This window comes from Calonectris borealis, chromosome 28, assembly GCF_964195595.1.
Source record: "Calonectris borealis chromosome 28, bCalBor7.hap1.2, whole genome shotgun sequence".
In the NCBI taxonomy this organism is placed as follows: Eukaryota; Metazoa; Chordata; class Aves; order Procellariiformes; family Procellariidae; genus Calonectris; species Calonectris borealis.
In genome coordinates, this window is record NC_134339.1 from 431,109 (window position 1) to 454,793 (window position 23,685).

Genomic DNA, 23,685 nt, shown 5'->3' on the forward strand with positions numbered 1-23,685 from the left:
GAAAATGAAACTCAAGTGTCTTGGAAGACTGAAAAAAAACTCCTGATCTTTAGAATTTGACTCCATATATGGGAGGGCCCAAATTTGGACGCAGCAAGGAAAGGGGATAAAGGAGAGAAGCACAGCAGGAATTCTGGCTTCACTGACAACTTGGAGGTGGAGACCTCCATCAGCAGGTCAATAAAACAATGTGTGTTGACAGATGTGTTTTAAAATTCTTTACGTTTCAAAAGTACTCCGAAGTTTAGTAGGATAACTCACAAAAATCTTCAGTATTTTCATATGCTGTATGAACTTACATTTTAATTTTTTTTTAAGAGAACTTCACTAAAAAATCCATAACATTCTTCCTCTTTAGCTGAAGCTTTTCAAAGTCATCTGCATTAATTATCATAGTAACCAGAGATGTGTTGCCACAGCCAATCTTAACTAGAAACTTAATCCAATCCCTTTCACAAATGTCTGTCAGAGATGGGGAGGAAAACTGGTCCATTACACACAGCACAAGGCAGATTAGCTGTACACAGGCAGCTTCACACATTCTGACACTGCAGAAGCTGTTTAGTTGTTAAATCTGACAGGACATCATCTGTAACCAGAAGAATAATGCAGTATATTTTGTTCATCCAGTAATCTTATGAAATACCGGTGTACTTCTGAAACTGAAGGTACCCCATGAGTTAATATTCCTAGTATTCAATTTGTGGGTAATTTTTTTTTTGCTAACCATTTTCACTAAAGCCTTCTGTTTGTACAATGACATGAAAAGGTATTAGTGAACGTGAGAATTTAACCTTCCCTCTTTAACACTGATCTTTACTATTAAACACAGATGGGAGTCCAGGCCTTAGTGGCTCTCTAATGAAACCAGAACGCTCACACAGAGGGACTGCAAAGAGAGCTCCAGTTGGAAATTTCCACTGGGTCATGGCAGGGGAAACAAAATGGATTTTTAGATCCTTGTCTGATCCTCTTTGCCACTGTGTTTATGTATTTTTGCCCACACCAGTGAAAAGGAGGATCAAGGATTTTAATTTTTTTTCCTTCCCTTCTGAAGGTATAATTTTCTAGCCTGTACGGACTGAGTCAGCTTGTTTTAGCAATACGGAAGGATAAGTTTCTGTTCAGTTTATTGAAGAAAGTAAACTTCTTATGGTAAGGCATGACTAACCTTTATTGTTTGCCTGTAGCTCATTTGCCTCCCAGGTTTGCCTTGGAACTGATTATCTTTGTGGGTCCCCATCGGCACAGAATTAGAAGTGTAAAGAAAACTGCCTGCCTGACTAAACATTATGGTTTTCGTATAGTAAGACTTCATTTAGGTGCCTACTAAGCAGTTATTAACCAGATACCCAACACAGGCCTCATCAATTAGCCTACAACAGTTTAATAACTAAGCAGAACCTCAACTTTAGGACACCAAAAAAAGGCATCACCACCGTAAGCAGAAACATAGCCTTTAAAACCTTTAAGAACTATTTGTTGGTGAATTCATTCCTAGATTTGCTTAATGCTATGATCTCTGGAAGCCCCGTATTAGAGCTGTTTCAGACACAGAATGATTGCAGGTGTTTAGGTGAAGCTCACACTGCACTTCCTTTTGAATAGGTCCTACTGTTAAAACAGTTTTACATCTCCTGGTCCTGAAATCACTTCAGAAACATGCTAATGCTCCTTCTGTGCACTCCGCAAGCACTGCTGGCATACACTTCTAGCACGGCTAGACATACACTTCTTTTCCCAAGCATGCCGAGCTCCAGGTCTTACTGACCTGAGAAGCAAAAGCAACTAGGACTGAAACTCTGCTTTTCTTCCTGCACAGCAGTTAACAGTGACCCTGAACCACGCAGTTAGCCTTCAAGTAAGGCATACACACACAACTCACTTCAAAAAAACCTCACCTCAGCATATTTGGCTGGAATATCAGCTTTCTCCACACCATAGTGATGTTTGCAGTTTGTGGCTGCAGCCACTTGAAGCACCACCTGACCTACACCTGCAGGAAAGAAAAAACAAACCTGAGAACAAATTTCAGTAGAAAACCACTGCAAAGGGAGATAAGAGCTTTTAGAGCAAAGGCCAACAGGAAAAATGCAGGTAATCTGTGGGACCAGGCTTCAGGGTACAATTTCAACTCCCAGTTGTGTCTGACAGTTCCCATATGAACTCTGCCTATGTCTCAACTGAAAAGCAGATTCAAGGCAATGTGCATTACTAAAGTAAGTCCCATTTCCCTGCAAGACATGAAATACTAAGAACCTGTTTTTCAGTAAAAAGGGTTTACATCCTAACTAGAAAGTAAGCACTGCAATTTCACTTTTCTTACAGAAAAGAATTTCTTGTAGTTCTGAGGTTTACATTTTTTAGTATATTGAGCACTTTTTATGATACTAGCATAAGACTACAACATTTACAGCAATTTTTGCACTGATAATTATTAATGGCTACTTTTATTAAATATTACAGGCTCATTTTTACAAATTCACACAGATTTCAGAATAGCTGTATTTTAATTTTTTTGTCCACAAATTTTGTATGCATTCCATCAAATCTACAGGTTTTACATTGTAATTCACTATTTAATTAAGTAATTGAACAAACAGTTAAGACAAACCCTACCACATCCCAAAACAAGTACTTGTTGGTCACATACCTGCGCCATTAATTTAAAGATTGGCTAAAATCTTTGTCATAGTCTAGCAATATTTATACTGGTTTTCACCATGAAATGCAGCACAAAGTCTGAGAACATGTAAAGCTTATTTATATATGAGCTACTTTAGAATACAACTTTAGAAAATATAGGGTTCAACACTCAAACTTCAGAAGCAACCACTATGCTGGCAAGACTAAGTAGTACTTAAAAATGCATGAACTTCCTATCACTCCACATTCTACTTGGAACAGAAGCTACCAGCAGTAATTAGCTGCCATTTCTACACCTTGCCTGAATGCATTCCCTCTCCCCCACCCCACCTTATGTTAAAAAGAAAAAAATATTCATTAGATTTCTGTCTGTATGAGCGACCCACATTTTGCACACACTAGAGCAATGTCATTCCACATTTGTTAAAGTAGTCACTTAAGGTTTTCTTAAAACATCCAATATCATCAATAGTACACTGATGCATCACTTTTTGTCTATGACTAACGCAAAATGCATCGTTGTCTCACCAGTGCACTTAATCATTCTGCAGATGACCACATGGGAAACAAGAGTGAATCTAAGAGGATAGCCCATTTGCACAGAAAACATATTGCTGTTTTCCATTTCATTGGCTGCCGGCAGGAAGCGGCGCTGGTAATTGAAGGGGTGGAACTCCTGCATTTAAACCATTACCACTATAATGTTGTCTGGCACAATGAGAACTGTAGTGCTGACAGGGGGTTTTGTTGTTGGGTTTTTTTGGTTGTTTGGGGTTTTTTTTGCCAATTCCCATTTTGCGTACACATGCATATTTTATACACGTGCAAATACAGATGTACAAATTTCTGCAGGGGGGAGAACATGGACTATCAAAAATCTGAGGCAGAACTGTTTCGCTGTTTCTTATTTATGAAGAGCAAGGAGGCCAAAGACTAAAGGGACTATCAAGAACACACTGCATTGTCAGATATCATATGCTATATCATAAGTAGTTATTAATCTTGTCTTTTTTTGGCTTTTCTTTTTGCAAGAACTTAACCGTATTGTAATTTCAGTTTGCCTAATGATGATGCATACCTCTATAAACTCCTCCTGCAATGAGCCACACATTCCTGGCATCACACACAAAACTAACAAGAACAGTCACAGCATCCTGGTGGGGGTTTAGCCCTGCTGTTCAGCCATTGCTGTATGCATGTAGTTATTGGAACAGCGTTAAATTTATTGATAGAAATAATATGCTATGACAGTGTTTTCATTTACACTGTGCTCAATGCTGCATTGATTACAATTTACAAAAAGTTCACTCCTTCAGTACAAACTCAACAACTATCTTCTGGTTTTAATTGTTTCAATGCTCCAAACATTGAAAGTCAAAGGCTTCTGAATTTAAACTATTCCCTTCATACAGGCTTTTTTGACCAACAGTATAAAAATTCACAGTCTATCTCCAAGATTAAAGTGGGGAGATTAGCAATAAATACCTCATTGTATTTCTGATGATAGCAGGTAAAACTATCTAACATTTGAGCTTATTACATAAATAGCAGCACTACAGGACTTCAGACATGATCTTCTTTAACCTTCCTGAACAAACAACTGTGAGCACCTATGGCAATTTTTTTTCTTCCAGATGGAAAACAGTTTGTCAGATCTGATGCCTTTCTAAATGTCTCATCTGAACGTAACTCATTGAAACAGGAAATTTCAGACATAAGTCCCACTAAGGCAGGAAGCAGGGGGTTTAAAAAAAAAAAAAAAAAAAAATTACTGAAGATCCCTGCCTGGAGATGTATTAAGTCTGGGGGGAAATGGCAGTCCTGCTATATTTAAATTTAAAATATATTTGGTTTTTAACAACTGAATGTATTTTAAAATATTTTGCCCCAGAAGTCCTATATCATACTAGCAACAAAACCAAAACATACTTCAGTTAAAACTTTACTACTCCTTTCCTGCTCTGAACCAGATTTTAGCAACGAAAAGAAGAACATCATCTTCTTACTCAGTATATCTCTTCCACATGTGTTTGAGTCATATCTGGTTTCTTTACCAGCTAGAAACATCTATTTCCTTTTAAAACCCTAACCTGTTCATGAGATGCAGTTGTAGGTTGTAAGCTAGATTTTGTGGGGTCTCACAAGGCAGCTGTTAAAGCTAACTATGAAGTCTTTTTTGACACACTGAAAAGTATGTCAGAAGAAAAAAAAACTGCTTAATTTTCAGATTCCACACTAAAGTGTTTCACGCTGGCATGGAAAGGGTCAAGAAATCACATTTTCAGATATGAAGGGCACAAACTGAATCCACTGAAAATAGATGAATCCTTAGAAATGGAACTGCTATTGTTATCTTTCAAGCATCATTTTTAATATTGTTTCTTCTTTATAAGTGTATCCACCAATAGCAACAGAAACCAAGATTTTTCTGTAACATTGCAGAAAAATGTTTATTGCATTCATAGGCTGACATTTCACTAACACCACAGGGAAGAACGCCTGGGATGTCTGTTTGGTCTATTTAATCTTGTCATAAAAAGCAGGAGCATCATTGCGGATTATCTAGAAAAGGTGCTTATCCTGTAACACAATCCTTAGTCCTGGTTTACTTTCCAAACATGAATTTCACTTTTTTTTTTTAAAGAAAGGAAAAAACAGCAAGCAAAAAGAGAAAAAGAAAACCCACTTAAGTTATTGGTCACTTACCACTGCCCAAGTCAACAAACAAATCATCCTCTGTCATTTTAATTTCATCTATCATTTGGGCCACTAAGTCAAAGGAAGTTTCTCCGTAAACCTCTGGGGAAAAGGGCTCATAGTTGTTGAGTTTCTCTGGATCAGTCACCGAGTGGTTATACACTTGCTGCAGGATGTGCCGGAGGAGCCCGTTGGAGGGACGAGTGTTCAGTTTCATCGGTTGGGTGGTTCCCTTCCACTAAAGGTAAAGAGCAGGAAGAAGATAGGAACCCAATGTGAGGACAAGTAAACGTCACCAAAACAATGCTGCATTGGCATAACACAGAAATGAGAGAAAATCCTCCCATCCCCTCTCTCACAAGCTGGTCTGCAGGTGCTCTGTAAAGATAAAAACAGTGAACGATACTAAAGAAATTACGCAACGCCGATGGCTCTATGCTTTGTCTCACCTCAACTAATAGATAATTTCAAATATATCTGCTGGAAATAGGTGGTAAAGGGGAAATCAGAGAGATGTAAAAGTCAATAGGTAATGTAAAGCTTAATACTGAATATAGTTGGAGCAGGTGTAAAAGTTTGTTCATTCATTTTTTATTTACAGATCACCACTGAACTGATGTTGACTGTACTGTCAACATAAGAGCAGTGTCATTTTCTTCCAGGAACTGTAGGATGGGAGGGATCATATGTACTCAAAAAGGGAGTGGCAGGAAAGAAATCAAGCTTCCTTTCTTCTTCAGAAAAAACCCTGTCCTAAACACAAAAGTTGTTAAGTTTTAAAAATGTGTACCTCTCCCTTTGATAAGGAAAAACAAACAAAAAAAGGACAACTCCAGGACCCTCCTAAATGTTCCTCTGTTTGAGATTCAGATGGCAAGAAGAAAATGAAACCAATCAGGTTTGCCATTTCAGACACCAATTGCAAATGCTGAATAGCTTCAAATTTTAGCCATTAACCAACACACACACGAGGACACCTGAATCCAAACAAGCACACGTTTTAGGGAGTTATAGGCCCACAAAGTGAAGGAAAGCCTGGCAAAAAAGTCTTACTGCCATAATACTGCATACTTCAAATAATTTCCACAAGCACAGCAGAGAAAAAAAATCCACCTATACTTTCAAAATTAAACGGAATAATAACATTAATTCATCGTTCATGTTTTGCTTCCTCCAATTCAACCTTTTATAGGGGTAAGAAAACCAAAGAGCTTGTTAAATTGGTCTGAAAAGAGATTACATTCTATTCATTTTGTCAGAGTGATCCCGCAGAACAGAGCGGCTGAACTGAGTGGCAAGCAAGGAAATTCCTGAGCCATGGATCACTTCCAGAATACACAGGAGAGTTCATATGGATTATTTAAGTACCCATAAGCCACAGATTTCCCCACGCAAAAGTAAATCTATATGACAAATCCCTGTGAAACATCTACACACTAAATGCAGAGAAACTTTTTCTTCCCCCTAAAGGTAACTCAGCTATTTCAAAGTGCCAAAACAACGGTGCCAGAAGAGCACACTAAAGAGTGATAGCTTGCTTTTTTTCTTTTCTTCCTATAAGAATATCCGTCCAATATTAACTCCTTGACTGCCCAGGTGTGATCAATAAAATAAGGTTTCATATCAGACTTATTAACTCCCCAAAAGAATGAAGTGCTGAATACTGGTGATGCAACTAGACTAACACATATAATCCAGCGCTAAGTCAGTCACCACTTTCTGGATATTATTCACTGTATGTCAATTCAAACCAGCTAAATAAACATCATGGCGCGTAACAAAGGTAAATACATACCAACTGATGAATGCTATCAATGGCTCGGTTGTACTTGTCACAAAGCCTCTGCATGCTTTCAAAGCTATGTGGGGAGAAAGAACGCAGGGTCAGTTAAAAACAGACAGCTCCAAAAGGCAGGATTGAAGGTACAACCTTGTGCTTTTTTGTCATCATACATACTGTAAGTAGGTGGCTATTTAGGGTTTGTTTCTTGCAGAACATGTAATTACATACACAGCTTTAGGACTCTGGATACAGTTTCCTTTAAAAAAATTCCCCAGTAGGCCAGGAGTACATGACAAATAATATTAGTTTCTTTAGTTAATGGAAAAAAGACTGAACTCGAAGTATTACTTATTTTCCATATTCTCAGCTGCACAGAAATTTAAGACATCTGTAAATTTTTCTCCTTTGTTCCATCATCTCTCCATGATAATCAGTCCTGAGACAAGTAGATACTTTTCTAGAAATTAACTCTGGGACTGAAAATGCAGACAGATCAGGACGCAATCTAAAATTTCACCCATCAGAAAAGCATACCAATTGCTTCATGGGTTGGTTGGGATTACAATCAATTCAGGCAGATGCCTTAATGACAGAAGCTGAGAGGATTAAATAAATTCATCTCAGGCCAGGGAAGAAAACATATTACTAGGAACATCATCCACTACGTAATCAGACCCACAAAGCAGCAGCAAAAAAAACAACCCAAGGAGTTACAGGAGTAAAATAATTAAATCATGGCCATCCCCAAATCAGGAAGGGGGTGGGGGGACCAGGGGACATCAGAAGGAGGTGGCTCTTCAGTCTCCTGTGATCCTCACTGCTACCACACTGGCTAGGACACCTCTCCAAGGAATACTGCTGTCTTCCACTTCAAGCTTTTAACTGCCCATGTTTATTTCCACATTAAGACAAAGCAAGAGGCTGAGATAGGTTTTTGTCTGCACAGCGCATGCATTTCTATAATCCACTGCTTTTCATTTGCATCCACGTGTCAGTCTATCTGCTACAAGTAATTTTTCTGACAAATTTTTTCAAAGGAAGTAAAAAGACTAAAGCCGTTATCAAAATTACAGGTGTATGACTTCCTTGAAAAGCTGCAGAAAGATAAGTGGGGTGTGACTTTTGGGAACAGATGGGTTTCTCTTTTATTCGGTATTGCTGCCAGCCACACTGATGCTACCCAGTTAAACATGGCCAGTGAGGATGCCAGAACTACAAAAGTTACAGCATTGCAGTCACTGCGAGTAATCCACAAATCCAAATTAATGGATTTGATGACAAGGGATGCTTGACCCTGATTTCTCCTTTTGAATTTTTCAGGAGGAAGAGAGGGACTAACAAGTCTTGCAATGAAACAATTAAAACGAAATTAAGAGAGGAGGAAGCAATACCTTAAGCAGATCATGATAGAAGTATCTGGTGCTCAGGACAATAGCCAGTGATTAATTAGAGCAATGAAGTTTCATCTGTAAACCTTATTCTAAAAGTTTAGTCATGCTGTGGACTTGAACAAATTCAGTCTTTGCCATGAAATCAGCTAAGGAGATTTTTGTAAACTGCAGCTTGAGGGTCATCTCTTTTTCCAATCTCAGCACAGCTAAGTCAGTACACAGAACCTCAGACCTCCCCACAGATATACCGCAGGTCAGAATCTGCCTCTCCCAGCCTCAAGGTGAATGCCACATACTATACATTCATTTTAAGCTGTTCGTGGAATAGGTTACTTCTAACCACCCAGAAGAGCGGTATGAATGGTTTGCCTTTTAATTTAGCCCCCCACCCAAGCAGCATCCCACTGAATCCTACCCAGAGAAGGGATGGGGAAGGTTAACCTCCCACAGTCACGCAGGCAGAGGACATGGTGCTGACAGACAGCTCTGGCATGCCTCTTTCTAAACAGGAATTCTTAGTTACTACAAAAGTAGAAACCTCAGTGCCATTCAGATTCCTAACACTGGATGCAGTCCAACAGCACAGATACCAATCATTGTTTCGGAGTGAGTAATTCCAACGTACACCAGAGCTCAACTTTCTGCTGTGTGGAGTTTCCAATTATGTCCTTAATCCAACAGCCTTTGCCAATATTTCTGTTACACATTTCCTACCAAAATAACTCTGCAGAGTCTGAAGCCAGTTCTAAAAGAAAATTTCAGTTCATAGTGTCTAAGAATAACCAGTTACAAACTAATTCACTATAAACCGCACTGGTCTGTCTTCCTGTTGGGGGAAAAAAAAAATACTCCTCTCACCTTTTTGTATCATAGTCAATTAAAACATAGTTTTCCATAGCAAGCTTGAGATCTGGGATTTCTTCACAGACCCACCTGCAACAAGAGAAGAAATAATGAATAAAAACATCTTCAATTAAGTATAATAAGGCAGTCTGCCTCAATTCTAGACTGGTATTGCTGTATGTTAAGACAGAATACTGCAGCAGACCTGAAAGTTCATAATATTGTTAGGAGTAAGGCAGACATCACAAAATGCTAATTGGAAAGCTGCAATAGTTCGCATTTGTATTGAATAAACAGTAAGGTGCCCGTAGACATTGGCAGTAGTATAAAGCTCTTGAAATGGCACAACTTCAAAATGAGGTGATAAATGTATTCAATGCATCTAAAAATACTCAAAGCCATGGCTGATGCTAATCTAACATAAAATGTAATGCAGAAATGCAATATTTCAAAAGAATTCTGATACCGTAACAAGCTTTGACAAAGCTGAATGTGGAGAAGACATTTCCTACAGCACCCCAAAACAATGCCACCAAACATTAATTGCAAGGATATTCTCCTCTGTGTAGTGCTCTAAACTGCTCTTACACCTTACATGACCCAACCCAAAACAGATTTTCAAAATAGAAGATCCCTTTTACATGCTGAGTTAACAAAGCCCCATACGTTGTTGCCATTAGAAATGGAAAGCGCGCAACCACTTGCAGTGCATCTGACAATGGCATCTCACAGAAGAGATCTTCACCCTCAGAATGTAGGAAGATTAATTCCTTTCAAAGACAACTTAAAAGCCAAATAAGCTTTGCATACACTTTCCTCCAAAAGCATCAAAATGCACTATCATCATCAAAAAAACCTCAGAGCATGTCATAGGATGAATTCCAATAGGAACGGCAGAGTTTCTTCTTCATGCACCTTGATGCATGCTTCACTATTAAAATGGTGAAAAAAAAAATAATAATGACTAGAGATCCAACCATTCTGGTTCCTTCTGGCTGATTCACCCTTACTAAATAAATCTATAGGCAAGTAAAAAACAGAACTTGTACATCTATGGCTGACTCTCTTCTGACTAATATCTCCCATCTCCCTAAAAATGTTAGGACTCTGATCTCTGCAAATTTTTTCTCTCTTAGATCAGGGAAATGGGCAGTCAACAGTTGTTTACCATTGGCTTGAAGAGATAAACACTTCTTTGCATTCTTTTACCCACCACTTTCATAACCACATTGTGGTTACTTTGCACAAGGCAGGCAAAGGCAGCATGAAAGCCTTCTAACACACTGTATTCACTGCAATCATGCTTAAAACACAGTTGTGAACATTACTTTGGCCCAACTGCTTTCTAACACAGTTTTCCTCTTGCCTTCAGCTACTGTAGCACAGAAAGCACTAGCACTAATGACTCCGGCAATCACTTTCAGTACCACATCTGTTTAAATCCCTTCAGGAAGGGTCTTCTCAATAATCATACTGCCAAATGATGTCACAAGTTCCCACGGCAGAGAATCTTATCAGCATCAGTACAAGTGAACTGGAAGTAGTAGTGGCAGTGTATCTTGTGTCAAGGTTTTGTAGTTAGAAACAGAAATTTCTTTAGAAGAAAAATTCTCAGCTCTAGCCCCCAGCCCCATTATACATTCTCTCCCACCACAGACCATGGGAAAATGCTATGATTTCATGTATGTAAGTGATATAAGTGACACTACCATGCAACCACTTAGCTCTCACGCTCATCCTGGGAGCTAACAAGGCTCACTGCCTTTTCCTAGGCCATATCTGACTGACCAAGTTTCAAGCTCAGGTGGCTATGCAGATAAAACACCATTCGTTGGACCTCACCTGTATCTGCACCATCCAGCCTTTAAAACCTGATGCAGATACAGCCCTCAGACAAGGGAAGCCTGTATAGTAAGGATCTAAAACAGTTAACAAGAACAGCCTTTAAACAATCTAATGTGTATAACACATTAACATCCCTCAGGTGTTTGGGGAATTTGTGTTAGCATTTAGTACAAGTTGTTCTATAGCAAGTCACCTCCCAATCCTGCTGAAATAACAATAAGCATGTCATAACCGCTGCCCGTGCTGACAAATGCTCAGACTTCCTACTCTTCATATTTGCCTTTCACCTTCATCCTCCCATTTTCCCCACATTGGTCCAACTCTATCAGCAGAATTAAGAGGAATGCTAATAGGGACATCATTCCCAAACAATGCAAATGCTAACAATGCTGCAACATCACAGCAACAAGGGGAAAGGGAGAGGGTGGGGAAGAGGATATGCAAGACCAGAACTTAACGCATCATGCCAATGATGTTTTTTTAACCTTGCTTTTCTAAAGATTGAATACAGACTGCCATAAGCACCAAATTTGAATATCACTACTCATTTTTAATTCTGTTCAAAAGAGAATAGAATATGGCAAGTTAAAACAAAGTCTATTTGAGAGGGAGATTTGTATTGCAACAATATCGATTCAGCTTAGAAAATAATTTAGAGCTGCTAAACTATAATTATAACTGCTGCCCTCCTTTATATCTTGTCTCAAGATATCCATTCACTGAGATGCAGTAAGACACGGGAAAGGGTTCTAGCCATGTCTTTATTGAACACTTACCGAATTGTCTCAATAATTTCATGAGCAGCATCATGGTGTTTGTCCTGAAATAAAAAGAAGAGACGTTTTCAAAGAGATATCAGGTGTGCTGTTTGTCAGAATATTACAGGACTCACAATCTTTTTAAGAATATAGGCGGCAAGCACACTAGGAAAGGAGTCTTTGATTGCCACCCAGGCCATTAAACCCATCAAAATGAACCCTCGAAGAAAAAATAAAGCTTAAGGAAATACATTTTTCAAATTTCTATGGCCTAGCAGAAGATCTACATGAAGGAACTGTCGTTCTACTTATTTTTTTGTCAATTCCTGAAATCAGGAATTGTGTAGCTGATACCCTTGAGGATTATTGGTATGCAGTAGGTACTTGACTGCAAGTTCCACAATGAACAGCTGATTTCATCAACCTAGCATCTGGTACACACTCGTATCTCCATATGGGCAGTAAGATTCTAGCACAGTGAATGACTTTCTAAAATAAAGCATCAAATAAACAGTAGGAGTGGATATCAGTGTAGAAAAAAAAAACAACCTTACAGTACACAAAAAAAAGGGAGGCCTGAATATGCAAACCTTTTCATGAACTGAAAAACAAAACGCATACGCACAAAACACGTTAAGACTTGTGCATTACATGTATACACTAGACTGTGAGCCACAGATGTTTGTTGACTTTAATTTGGGAGTTTACTCAGGAGCAACAGAAGCACAAGTGAGTTTAGCAAGCCATTCCAAATTCGTACTAATATAGCCCTCGGAGCTGCATGTATATGCACCATGCTACAAAAAAATTCTATCTTAGGGAAGTTACAGGAATTCCTATATATATTGTCATATCCATCTTCTGAAGCCTTTGTGCAGAATCCATCTGCACAAAGTTGAGGTTATATTTAGACATTTGTTTCTTGAAGTGGCTTTGACCTTTTAATTAGGAGTCTAGTATCTAAGGACCTTCCGGAGTTAGAAGTGTAAAGGCTCACTCACTCTCAAATAATTCCCCTTGTCTTCTGCTGCAGAAATGTCATTTTCTACAAAGTTACCGGGGGAAATTCTATAGCAAAGGGTAGGGACAAGCAACAGAAAGCAGAGGACTGGGGGCAGGGGAAGGAAGGGAATGGAAGAAGAGAAACACTAATGGACAGATGACAGAAAACGGCTGGGATTATTTCTATTTCTTCAAGACATGGAAGGACATGATACAAGTCAAATAGAAGCTTTTTCCATCAATATCACAGCTTTCGTATTTGCATAAGGAAACAGATTTCCTCTTGTATAACCGGTTTATATACTTAGGATCAGCCAGTCTTGTAGAAATTGTCATTCCAAGAAACTTGTACAGAGCCCCTTAGATACCTGGATAAAAATCTCATGACTGAGAGGGATAGAAAGAAAGGCAAACATTTCTGAAGTCTGTTATATTAAAGGTAAGAAGGAACACTTCCTATTCAGTAGGAAAAGCTTTTATTTTCAGAATGCAAAAAGTTAACCCCGTATCTAGGAGTCACACAAGAGACTAATCAAAGAAAAAACATTCCAGTTACAATCTCAAAAAGGAGAAACAGCCAACATAAAAGTAATCAGGACATTTGAGATCAAATATACAGTAGCGTAGAAGCTGAGTGTTACCTTGGTCAGGTTTCATAACAACATGCCAATGCTACGCAAACACCCTGAATGTCGCAAGCCATGTAGAACAGATCTGGGGTTGTGCCTCCTCCAGTCCATGGCACTCGCTCAGGGCCCGGACCAGGACAGCCCACATCCAACAGAAACCAACAGCACCAATAAACAGTCACCCAATTTAAGTTCAGAAATGTCAGGTAAGTAATTCTATTGATAAATCTTGGCCTAGGAAAGGGAAGCAACTGAACCAAAATCTGCTCCTGACTCTCAGTACACATATAAAAGAAGAAAAAGCACACAGGAGGAGGACTGATCTTTCTTTTCATTTCTTATCTGCAAAGTATAAAAATAACGCAAGACAGTCAGCCCATCATAAACATCCCCTATAAATTTTCACCTTTCGCTACACGCAGAATTATCACAGTAGAAACTCCTTGGGCTGATCTAGCTCTTCCAGTAAACTGTGTTCCTGTATAGTAAGAATATGCTTTATCAACATAAGCACATTATACCGGAAAAGTGAATTCATGCTTATTCTGGCATAACTGTTTTCTCTGAAGAAGTTGTATTCTTCACTGATGATTTTGGACAGTTTCAGTGCTAGCAGAACACATGGAGAAACGCCTTGTCCTATAGGTCTTCATTAAAACACCCCTGATAAATGACCAAAATTGCTTAATTAACAGATTCCTTTGTCTTGGGTCAAAAAGAGAAAAATAAATTTAAAAAAAAAAAAAACAAAACACAATGCACATCTACAACTACAGATCATCCAACTTAAGCAAGTGGTTTTACTAACACAACCTCAAGTGGAAACTCCAGCCAGAAGGGGCCTTTCTGAGTTTGTGTCATTATCTAGGAATAATGAAGTTGAAAACAGTTCCACATTTACAGCTGCTAAACCTCTCATGTTGAAACACTTACCAAGTTTACTACACTCTATAACTAACATACTTTGTCTGAGTAGACAAACTCCCAAGATCTCATGCAAGTCTTGCAAACAAAATCAGAGATGATCTCCTGACATTTCTTCAAAGCGGAGAAGGCCATGGAAAATGGAGGAGGGAAGGGGGGGAAACAGATCTAAAGGAAATACAGAGCAGTTTCCCTTTCTTTAGAGAAACTTTTAGTCCCATTTCAAGATTACAGTTGTAAGATTTAGTAAGAATAGACATTAAACTGCACCAGTCATCACATCTGTATTCGTGCAATTGCTTATGACACTGATAGAGAGTCTTCAGCAACTCAAAAGGCAAGCTGAATAGAAACCTCACCAAAACCACAGACTCCACTCCAACCAGCATCAGCCTCTGCCCATCACCTTTTCAAGCAGACGCACTGGTTTTGAACAGACACACAACTGAGGTCGGTGCAGCAGCTTGAACCCAGATCCTTTTATAGACCCAGCAGATGAATACTGAAACCAGCAGGTTGGGAAGCACTGACGGCAATTCCCAATGGCTCTGCTGCAATCACAGCAGTCTGACAAACCTTATACCTGGCTCAGCCAACCCAGCACATTCAAAGAGGCCTGAAGCTTATCAAATTCAGACACCTACTTCCCCCCCCCCCCCCCTTTTCTCAGGCTGCAGTGACCCATGATCAACATCAGCATGCCAGCTACACCTCTACTGCAGGCACATTATACAAGCACATCGTGTTATACTTCGGCAAACAGTCATCCGTGAGAGGACAGCTTTATGCTGCATCTGCATCCGTACTCGCAATGCTTTGTCAGTAAAATATCCTGGTAAAGGGCCTCCTACAAACAGACTGGCTATCAATCACGAAATACACTGTGCAGAAGTCTTTTGGACGAGTCTCAAGAAGCATATCTGTTCTGTTTGCAGTCACGAGATGATGCCACGGTACTCTCTGTCACGAAGAAGAGTTCCATTCATCCTCCGACTCTGCTCCAAGCTGTTCTCCCTCCCTCCCTCCTCCCCTACACACGATGTGAAGCACACTACGTGCTGCTCGTTGGCCTGGCTGTACTTCTGCAATGATCTTATATTTATGTAGTTTGAGAGGCCCTTGGAATCTTCTGAGCCACATAAATGGAAGCTATTTCATGAGACAAGACCTTATCTCTTTAATGTGGTCTATGCACTAAGTATTTAAAGTGAAAAGTTGCAGTCTATAGTAATTATTGAGAATGCCCAAAGCTATTCATAACAAGTTTATAAAAAAAAACCCTAAAGACACATTAAAAGTTAGTTATTGCAGTCAATTCTCTCCAGCTGAACTTTATAATAAAGAGTTCTTGTTTTCAACCTAAACGTACAATTTGAAATTGAAACGTGAGCTCCCAGAGAAAGTTCAATAGTTTTTGCCAAGACATTTCATTGGAAAAATAATGGAAAGAAAGCAGCCACTTTTTCAAACAGCTTTGCAGTTCCGATTCTTACAACAGATTTCTCCATCCACATGTTACTACAACTCTAATCACAGGAGTTAAGAGTTTGAAGCCAGGAACACACCCACTGCTATTACTTTTAGTGCACTAGTGCCCAGAAGCCCTACCAGCATGCACGACTCCTGCTTACACACCATGCCAAGCAGACAGAGTCCTCCTACAGAAATCAACAAGCTGCCTTAGAGGTTTTGCCCTTTGGGACATGGAGATTAGGCCATAGAGCAATTTTTAAGAGTTTGATCTTTCCCTTCACCTCTTCTCCAAAAGTTTCCCATCCTGATTTTTCTCAGTTAGGACCTTTTCCTGCAGTTTAGGCTCAGCTCTCTGACCACAGGGGGGAAAAAAAGAAGAAGAAGAAGAAAAAAAAAAGGATAATGAACATTTCTGCATGCTTCAATGCTCAAGACAGCCAGCTCTCTTTGTACAAAAGACATTTTCTATCCTGCAGATATGAGAAGCCCTATACCTGGTTTTAAAGGCCAAATAAGGCAGTGCCCAAAAGCTCTTTCCAAATATGTATTTTTGTGCAATCATTATCATTTTCTATAATCACATACTCTTTGCTTGTTAACCCAAATTTAAAAAAAAAAAATCATCAATATGACCAGAACTTACAAGTTCTCAGTAGTGATCACAGCTATTACTCTAACACCTATGTAAGAAAACTAAAGGAGCTCCAATCATACTATGCATCATATGAACAGTATCAGACACGTTTCAGTTATCTATACATAACTTTGTTCTGCAAAGCACCAAATTTGTAATAAAAACAGCTGAATCAAGTTTTTGCAGAAAGCTCTACAAGAGCACGGTAAAGTGAAAATTACAATTTGTTACATTTTTGCCACAAGTTAGCTGTTATGAGGGCTTGTAATTCACACTGAATACAAAGCACTACACACTCTTCCACCAGGTGTGGCCATTTTGGCTACATTATTCTTTCAAGTTAACATCCCTTAGGATATCTTAATGGCATTATTTTGATATAATTCTGTATTCCAGTACTGTATCCTAGACTCTCGGGTGTATTTGTACAGGGCTAGTTATCTCACAGTGCAACAATTCATACTCTAAAGTGAATCTCTAACCTAAAGCAACGGATTTAAACATTATATGTTTCTTCCTCAAACAGAAAGAACATGTTCAATTAAATCGGGCAGCCATCATTGCCTGAAGCAAGGAACAACACCCTAGTGCCCTTCCAAACTCACATCTTTTTATATTTAGGTCCTTCTTATGAAACTATGCTTATCCTTGGGGATAAGCATAAGTTGGGGCTTGGGAGTGAACACTATTTTTCTAAACTTCATTTCCCCACAGGCAAAGTGGGGTCCTTGTGAGATCTGATCAGTCTATACAGTGCTACACAGTAAAGGTAGCAAAAAGCCCAAACCTGCAAACCTGAGAGGAGAACAAATGATTTGAAAATCTGGATGAGGTCCTGACGAAAAGAAATACAGCTCATGTGCCCTCAACCAGTAGCTCTCAAAGCACTATGCGCAGAACTTTAAGGCCCTTATCTACTCTTCATAGATAGGAACATTTTTGTGCACAGCTTTGACTGCCCAAGACTAAACTGTCCCACAGCAAAAGCAATTCTTACCTTTGCAGAGCCAGTTTAGTGTTTGGCTCACTAGACCACACTTCCTCCCCCAAAAACAAGCTAGGTGACCGAAGCAGCCCTTCAGAAATGTGCAAACAAGCTGTGGTCAAGCATTTGCAAAGCAGGAGGAAGAGATCTCCTACAAGCTTTTCACTGTCCACCAGATGAATCCAAGCAATTCGGAGAAAACAAAACCTGAAACAAGCTAATTATAAAGAAATCAATGCCAACGCTCATGTACCTTTTAATGATTGTCTTCAGATACCATTCTACCTCCAACACTTCAACCATGTAACACTGGCTCCCAAGTACTAAACGCTGACTCCACTCAAGTATTACGAGAAGTCATTTTGATTTGCCAAATTCTGATCTACATGTGATCTATTTAACTCGCAAAACAAAAGAGGTCAGACTCGCTAGCCCCTGGTTTTAAAGAACAGCTTGGTTGCCTGTAGTGGCAGCTCTCTCCCCAGGCAGTGGTCCATAAATCCAAAGGAGAGGATGTTACAGCTGGAGACAAGATGGTTAGCAGAGATCAAAAAGATGGATTAGGAAAAGCCAATCAATCTTGCAGAAGGCTAGTGGGACAAGTGCCTCTTTAATGTCCCCTAGGTTTCCTCCATCTGTGGAGGATGATAAGCATTTCTCTAGGCACGAAGAAAAGCAATGTGAGCTACTGCAGCTGCAGCTTCCCCCCAGGAACCAGGAAAGCATCCAGTATTCTGCGTGGCACACAGATGCCCTCTCAAAACCACTGCCTTCAGCCTGTCAGAAGTTTGCGTTCCTCCTCCCCCAGGGTTTAACTTAATTTACACCCTGTCTAGAAAGATTCACCAGTACAGCTTCTATGTCCAGAGCATGTCCATATTCAATACACCTGCAAAAAGCGGTTGACAAGAGCCTATGAAAAGCTGAAACCAAAGTATTTCCAGCTGCTACAGCGGCAAAGAGCTGCCTGTGGGCCAGCCGAACAAAAGGAAAGATCTCAAGCTCCGCAGTCCTGCCAGCTAGTGCCTTCAATCACTTTGCATTTTAAGGTCTTTGCCTCATGCTCAAATGCTAGTTACACTTTGAGTAAAGAAAAGGGAAAGTCTGCTCTGTGCAATATTTCATATTGTACAGCTAGACTTCATTTAATATTACCAGATTTTATCCCAAATCAAGATTGTGTCATTTAGCTTCCACAGCAACAACCAAAGCACAAGTCCTCTTACCAAGTGAGACGAGGACCAAAAGTCTTCTTTGCAGTATCCAATTACTGTTGTTCCCTTAATCAAGAAAGTGTAAGGACATTCACAAGTATATATATATATTGGTATGTATAAAAAGAGATCTCCTGCAGAGAACAGCTTGTGTCCGTTCTTTTCCTCCCAGCCTCAGACAAGCAGCGAGGGAAGCAAGAGCTACCAAGGCTGCATTTTGAAACCCATCTCCCACACAGCAAGAGAGCAGACAAGTTTGATGTAGTTTCAGTAGTTAGTAAGTTTACTGTCACACAAAACTACACGGAAAACATGGAGGGCATTACAGCCTCCCTAATGGCTACTTAAGGACTTCTAAAGAAAAAAGAGTTTGGTCCAAGATCCAGAATATACTAAAACTACCGAATTAACAAAGGAAATAGGCATTAGAAAAGAAGATCCAAACTGCTCCGGGTAATCCTCATATAGCATGAGTACAGGCAATCCAAAATTTGTAGACAAGACTGTTGTGGATCTGGTTGCAATAGGGACTCGCACTTTCATTGCAGCTACCTAAACCACAATGAAACCATTTTGCCTTTCCACACAGCAATTCCAACCGTTGCTACGGACACTGCACAAATGCAAGAGGGAACGGTTCCCATGATAGTGTGTAGGAGGGGCTGTATAAATACATTAACGTGCAATCACTCTGCAGGAGTGTCTAAGGCAACACCCACATGGGACAGTTACAGACCTACTGGCTTTAGTCTGCGTAAACCAGACATAAGTAAGTAGTTCTATTATGCAAAAAGACAGACTAGATAAAAAAAAATCCAAAATTTTTATGTGGGAATATATAGGAGAATGCAATTATTTTGGTGAAACAGTACCTTGCAGTGGTATATCCTACTGCCCTTTCAGTTAAGTTTTAGGCATTTATAAACTGTTCCCACAATATAACAGCTGGAGGGAGCACGCGGATGCTGTAGCTATTCCAGCAGCTGAAGCAGCACTATGTGTTTGCTTATTCTGGGCCAGAGTGGACTGCTGGGCTCTCACTCAGTCAACAAGAAAGGCGGCCCTACCATCATTTCACAGTTTAAACCAACACAGCCACCTGCCTTACCACTGCTTCCCTGAAAGCCACCTCTTGCTTTGTGCCAGCAGTGCCCGTGCATGCACACAGCAAAGTCAGGGAAGGCCTAAGCTAAAACTAAACCTTTCTGGCATTTTGGCTTAGTTACCTTTCAACCAGAAATTGCTGGTGCCAAAAGTGGCTACCATCTCTTTGTCAAGGCCACAGTCCTCCCACATCCTCGGTGGGTGCTGGGAGGAAGCTCATGGCACAGCCTAGCTCTTCGGTCAGCATTTGCTGTCTGAACAGCTGATCCCTACCTCCTGCAAGGAAAACTGGCAGGCCAAAGGGAAGCATCCTGCAGGCCACTGGGAGGACAACAACGTCTGAAACAACCACTTCACATTCTGTAAAGGTACTCAATCTTGGACAGCTCAGAAATTCTGCTCCTGCTTAACACACACAAATATTCTGCTACAACAGAAATCAGCAACAAAACCTTGCGTTCTTTCTGAAGTCTACTGAGCTCCTAAAGAAAGACGGTTTGTGAGGTACAAAAGAAAACCATGAATGGTTATGTTTTTTCCCCCGTAAGCTTCAACTTGTGCTGCAGAGCAGTGATACAAGCTATACCCAGTGCAGATTTTGAAGAGCATACATGAACTTCTAAGTGCCAACCATTTTTAAAAGCTTCCATTTTAAAGACTTATAAATGACTCGACAATATTACAAAGTATTCTTCATACGGTGCAAATTGCTATTTCTTCTAATAAGCAGGGACGAAGCCAAAGTGAGACTAACGCAGCTTCAGAGGGTCAGAGGCTGCGCTGCGCCAGCACCTGATCTCTCACTACCAAAGGGCTTTGCTGCCAAAAGATACGCAAACAAGAGGGGATCACCTGCAACCCAATGGAAATCCAGCTGAAGAATGAAAAAGCAGTCTTAAAAGCTCAAACTTTTTAGAATTTCAGAAGTATACACTGTCAAACACCAATAATATTGCTGAGCTCTAAGAAGTAAATGAAAATTAATGCCAAAACCTCAGGAAATTGCCCTTCACACTACACAGAAAATACCAGAAAGTTTCTCAATCGCAGAAACAGTATTTATTCAGAACTTTCTTTAGTGTTTTGATTTTTTAAAGTTTCCAGTGCTTCATTTAGTTGTCTTCAGTAGTTCCTTAGATTTTTCATCTAACACTAAAAAGTTCTTTCGGTGTAGATTTTTAGGAAACTTTCATTCACTCTTGAAATGAAACAAAACAAAATACTCAGAACAGGAACTTTTTCGTTATTCATAGATCTGTTCATATCTATGAAGCCATCATTTCCTTCTGTAAAATATACTCACCCTCTTCCTATGCTCTAAAAATACTACCTACTCAATTCGATATCTAAAGCAGCGTGTGGCAAATATCACTGTATGTTCAGTTTTATTTCTTGTTCCTCTTCAGAGTTAGTTTTGTCATCTTTAATATTTACTATGAAAGTAAATATATTATGTTCACGATTCCAAATATGAACTTTTCTTGCTTCTGTGGATCCTTCTGTTAGGAAGGAGAAAATAAATTAAGCAAAAATATTTTAAATATGTTGAGACACTTTGTGATTATCGATCTGATAAATACACTGTAAGGGGGAAAAAAAAAAGCACCCCACCTCTGGTCCTTGTCTTGATCATTAGAGTAAAAAGCTTTAATCAGACAGTCAAAGGTTAACTCAAAGCAGGAAGAAAAAAAGCAAGGCAGTATGAAAGGAGAAAAAGAAAGAAGGAAGAGTACAAAAGTAGACATATGGATGTCTGGGGAGAAGGGTGATTAAATTTCCCGTAAATCTTGGATACCAAGAGGTAAGATATTTTGCCTAAATTCCCAGGAGAAACACAATTCAGTCACATATCTGAGACCTGAAAGGATAATCATCTCCATATATAATAAGGCTGCCATGAAGGACAAGAGTTGGAGTTGCATGTGGTGGCATGGATTTCCCTTGGCACACTAAAAGCTTTCAATACTGTGTCCAAGTGTAACTGATGGGTGAATTTTAGGTAGATAAATTTGAATTGCAGAGCTGGAACTCTAGCCAGGACAGGAACATTAATCCTCACTCATCTGCTGAAAAAGGAAAAAAAAAAAAAAGCAATCTTGAACAGCTACTCTGTCTTTCAACAGTTACCTTTCAGATAATTCAGTTATATGAAAAATAAAGAGTACTGTGGTCTTAAGATGCAATACAGGAGAACAACTTTTATTTTTCGTACAGAAATACTAGGAAAAAACTGTATGTTAACTGAATTCATGATTTATATGGTATCCAACGGGTTAGAGCTTTGAACAAAAGCCAGTCTGAAAACTGAACAAGTACCGATTGTCACTCATGGCAAGTTATACTTCAAAGGGTAAAGCCCAGAAGAAAACTGCTATTCTGTAATAACCACGTGCTGCGCAATTAAACGCTGTACGGTTACGGTCTTCCTCGCCTTGTGAGGCCACCTCACCTCCTAACAGCACATTGCTGGGTTCCCTTTGGCATTCGTGAGAGCAGAAAAGTACAGAAAAATTATGCAACTGTGCCAACTCTGTTATTTGCTTCTGTTTATTAGCTGGGCAGCAGAGAAATCCAAGTACTTTTGAAATGACCGAGTCAATTATTTCCCAGTTTTACACTATTCACTCTCCCCACGCCACGTTTTTTTAAGAACTGGGGAAGGCAGAGGGGTGTTGAGAAATCTGCTAAAGTTTTCAAACCTTTTCTTCACTAGAGAAGTTTCTATAAGTAATTAGTCATCCCCACAGACATTTCCCAACAAGCTGCATCAACAGCATCTATTAAATCAGAGAAAATCCCCTAACCTCTGCCACCACCGCCGAATTTCTGGGCAATTACTCAGGGTGTGAGGAGGTTTTGCCTGGCAAGCCAGCTCAACAGTTTCCTCCACTCGCCACCCCCTCCTTTGTACCGGCACCGCTGCCCTGGGAAGGCAGCATGAGTCAGATTACAGATCAGGGCGGAGGGGGGGCCGGCTGTGAAAACACTGGAACATTTTTTTTCCAGCCCAGATATTTTCAGCGATCCGGTTCACAGAGCCGCCCCACACACAGCTTCATCGCAGCACAACAGAGGGTCTGCCACCACGCTTAGGAACTGCAGACAGCAGCTGAAGGGACAGCCTCGCCATGCCCCGCCCGGCACCCCACCTTCTCCCTCCAGCACAAACTGATCCAAGGGAAAAACCACACGCACGTGCAAAACGTGAAACTCTTTTCCAGCAGCTCATCCTGCCAGAGGGTAATGGAGTGTGTAGTAAGGAAGGGCTGGATCTGCACAAGGGAAACAGCAAGTGCAAGTGGCTGGGGGAAAGGGGGCACGGGATCCCCCTCAGCAGCAGCCTGCAGCTCCAGCAGGTTACGTGCAAGACCGAGGGGACCAGTTTAGGTCCAATTTAGGGCCTTCCTAAATTGATCTTACCATCCTATGCTATGGCACTCAACATCAGCAACTGCTCCCACACCTACTTCACTGTCTCAGAAGTCAAAGCTAGTCATCAGAAAAACTATTCCCAGTAAAGCTGAGTGACACACCGAAAAAAAGCACTAAATTCTTAAACAAGGTTTGTTATTCATCTCTACCGTTGATCTTTAATTTCAAAGGTGACACTCCCCGCTGGGCTGTGATTTTCATTATCACTGCCTGCCCTTGAGCTTTTCGTCCACAGCACATTCCTTTGGTGACAGAATGGTATCAGCTCTATCACCGACTGGTGAAGAGAGGAAAAAAAAGAGAAAAAACCCCACACCACACAGAC

General features: G+C 40.1%; 1 protein-coding gene across 15 annotated transcripts in view; it reads right to left on the minus strand.

Annotated features, from left to right (window-relative positions):
- The window catches only part of DOT1L (DOT1 like histone lysine methyltransferase), a 76,245-nt gene that overhangs the window by 47,321 nt on the left and 5,239 nt on the right, over positions 1 to 23,685 (minus strand). For 14 of the 15 annotated variants that reach the window (XM_075175720.1, XM_075175713.1, XM_075175718.1 and 11 more), the window contains exons 2-6: positions 11,982 to 12,025; positions 9,376 to 9,450; positions 7,139 to 7,202; positions 5,353 to 5,581; positions 1,902 to 1,996 (exon numbers count right to left, since the gene is read on the minus strand). In XM_075175720.1, the coding sequence (XP_075031821.1) occupies positions 1,902 to 1,996; positions 5,353 to 5,581; positions 7,139 to 7,202; positions 9,376 to 9,450; positions 11,982 to 12,025 (507 nt within the window). Of the gene's footprint in view, positions 1 to 1,901; positions 1,997 to 5,352; positions 5,582 to 7,138; positions 7,203 to 9,375; positions 9,451 to 11,981; positions 12,026 to 23,685 lie in introns of those variants that run through there. The other variant, XM_075175719.1, reaches the window with a different exon arrangement.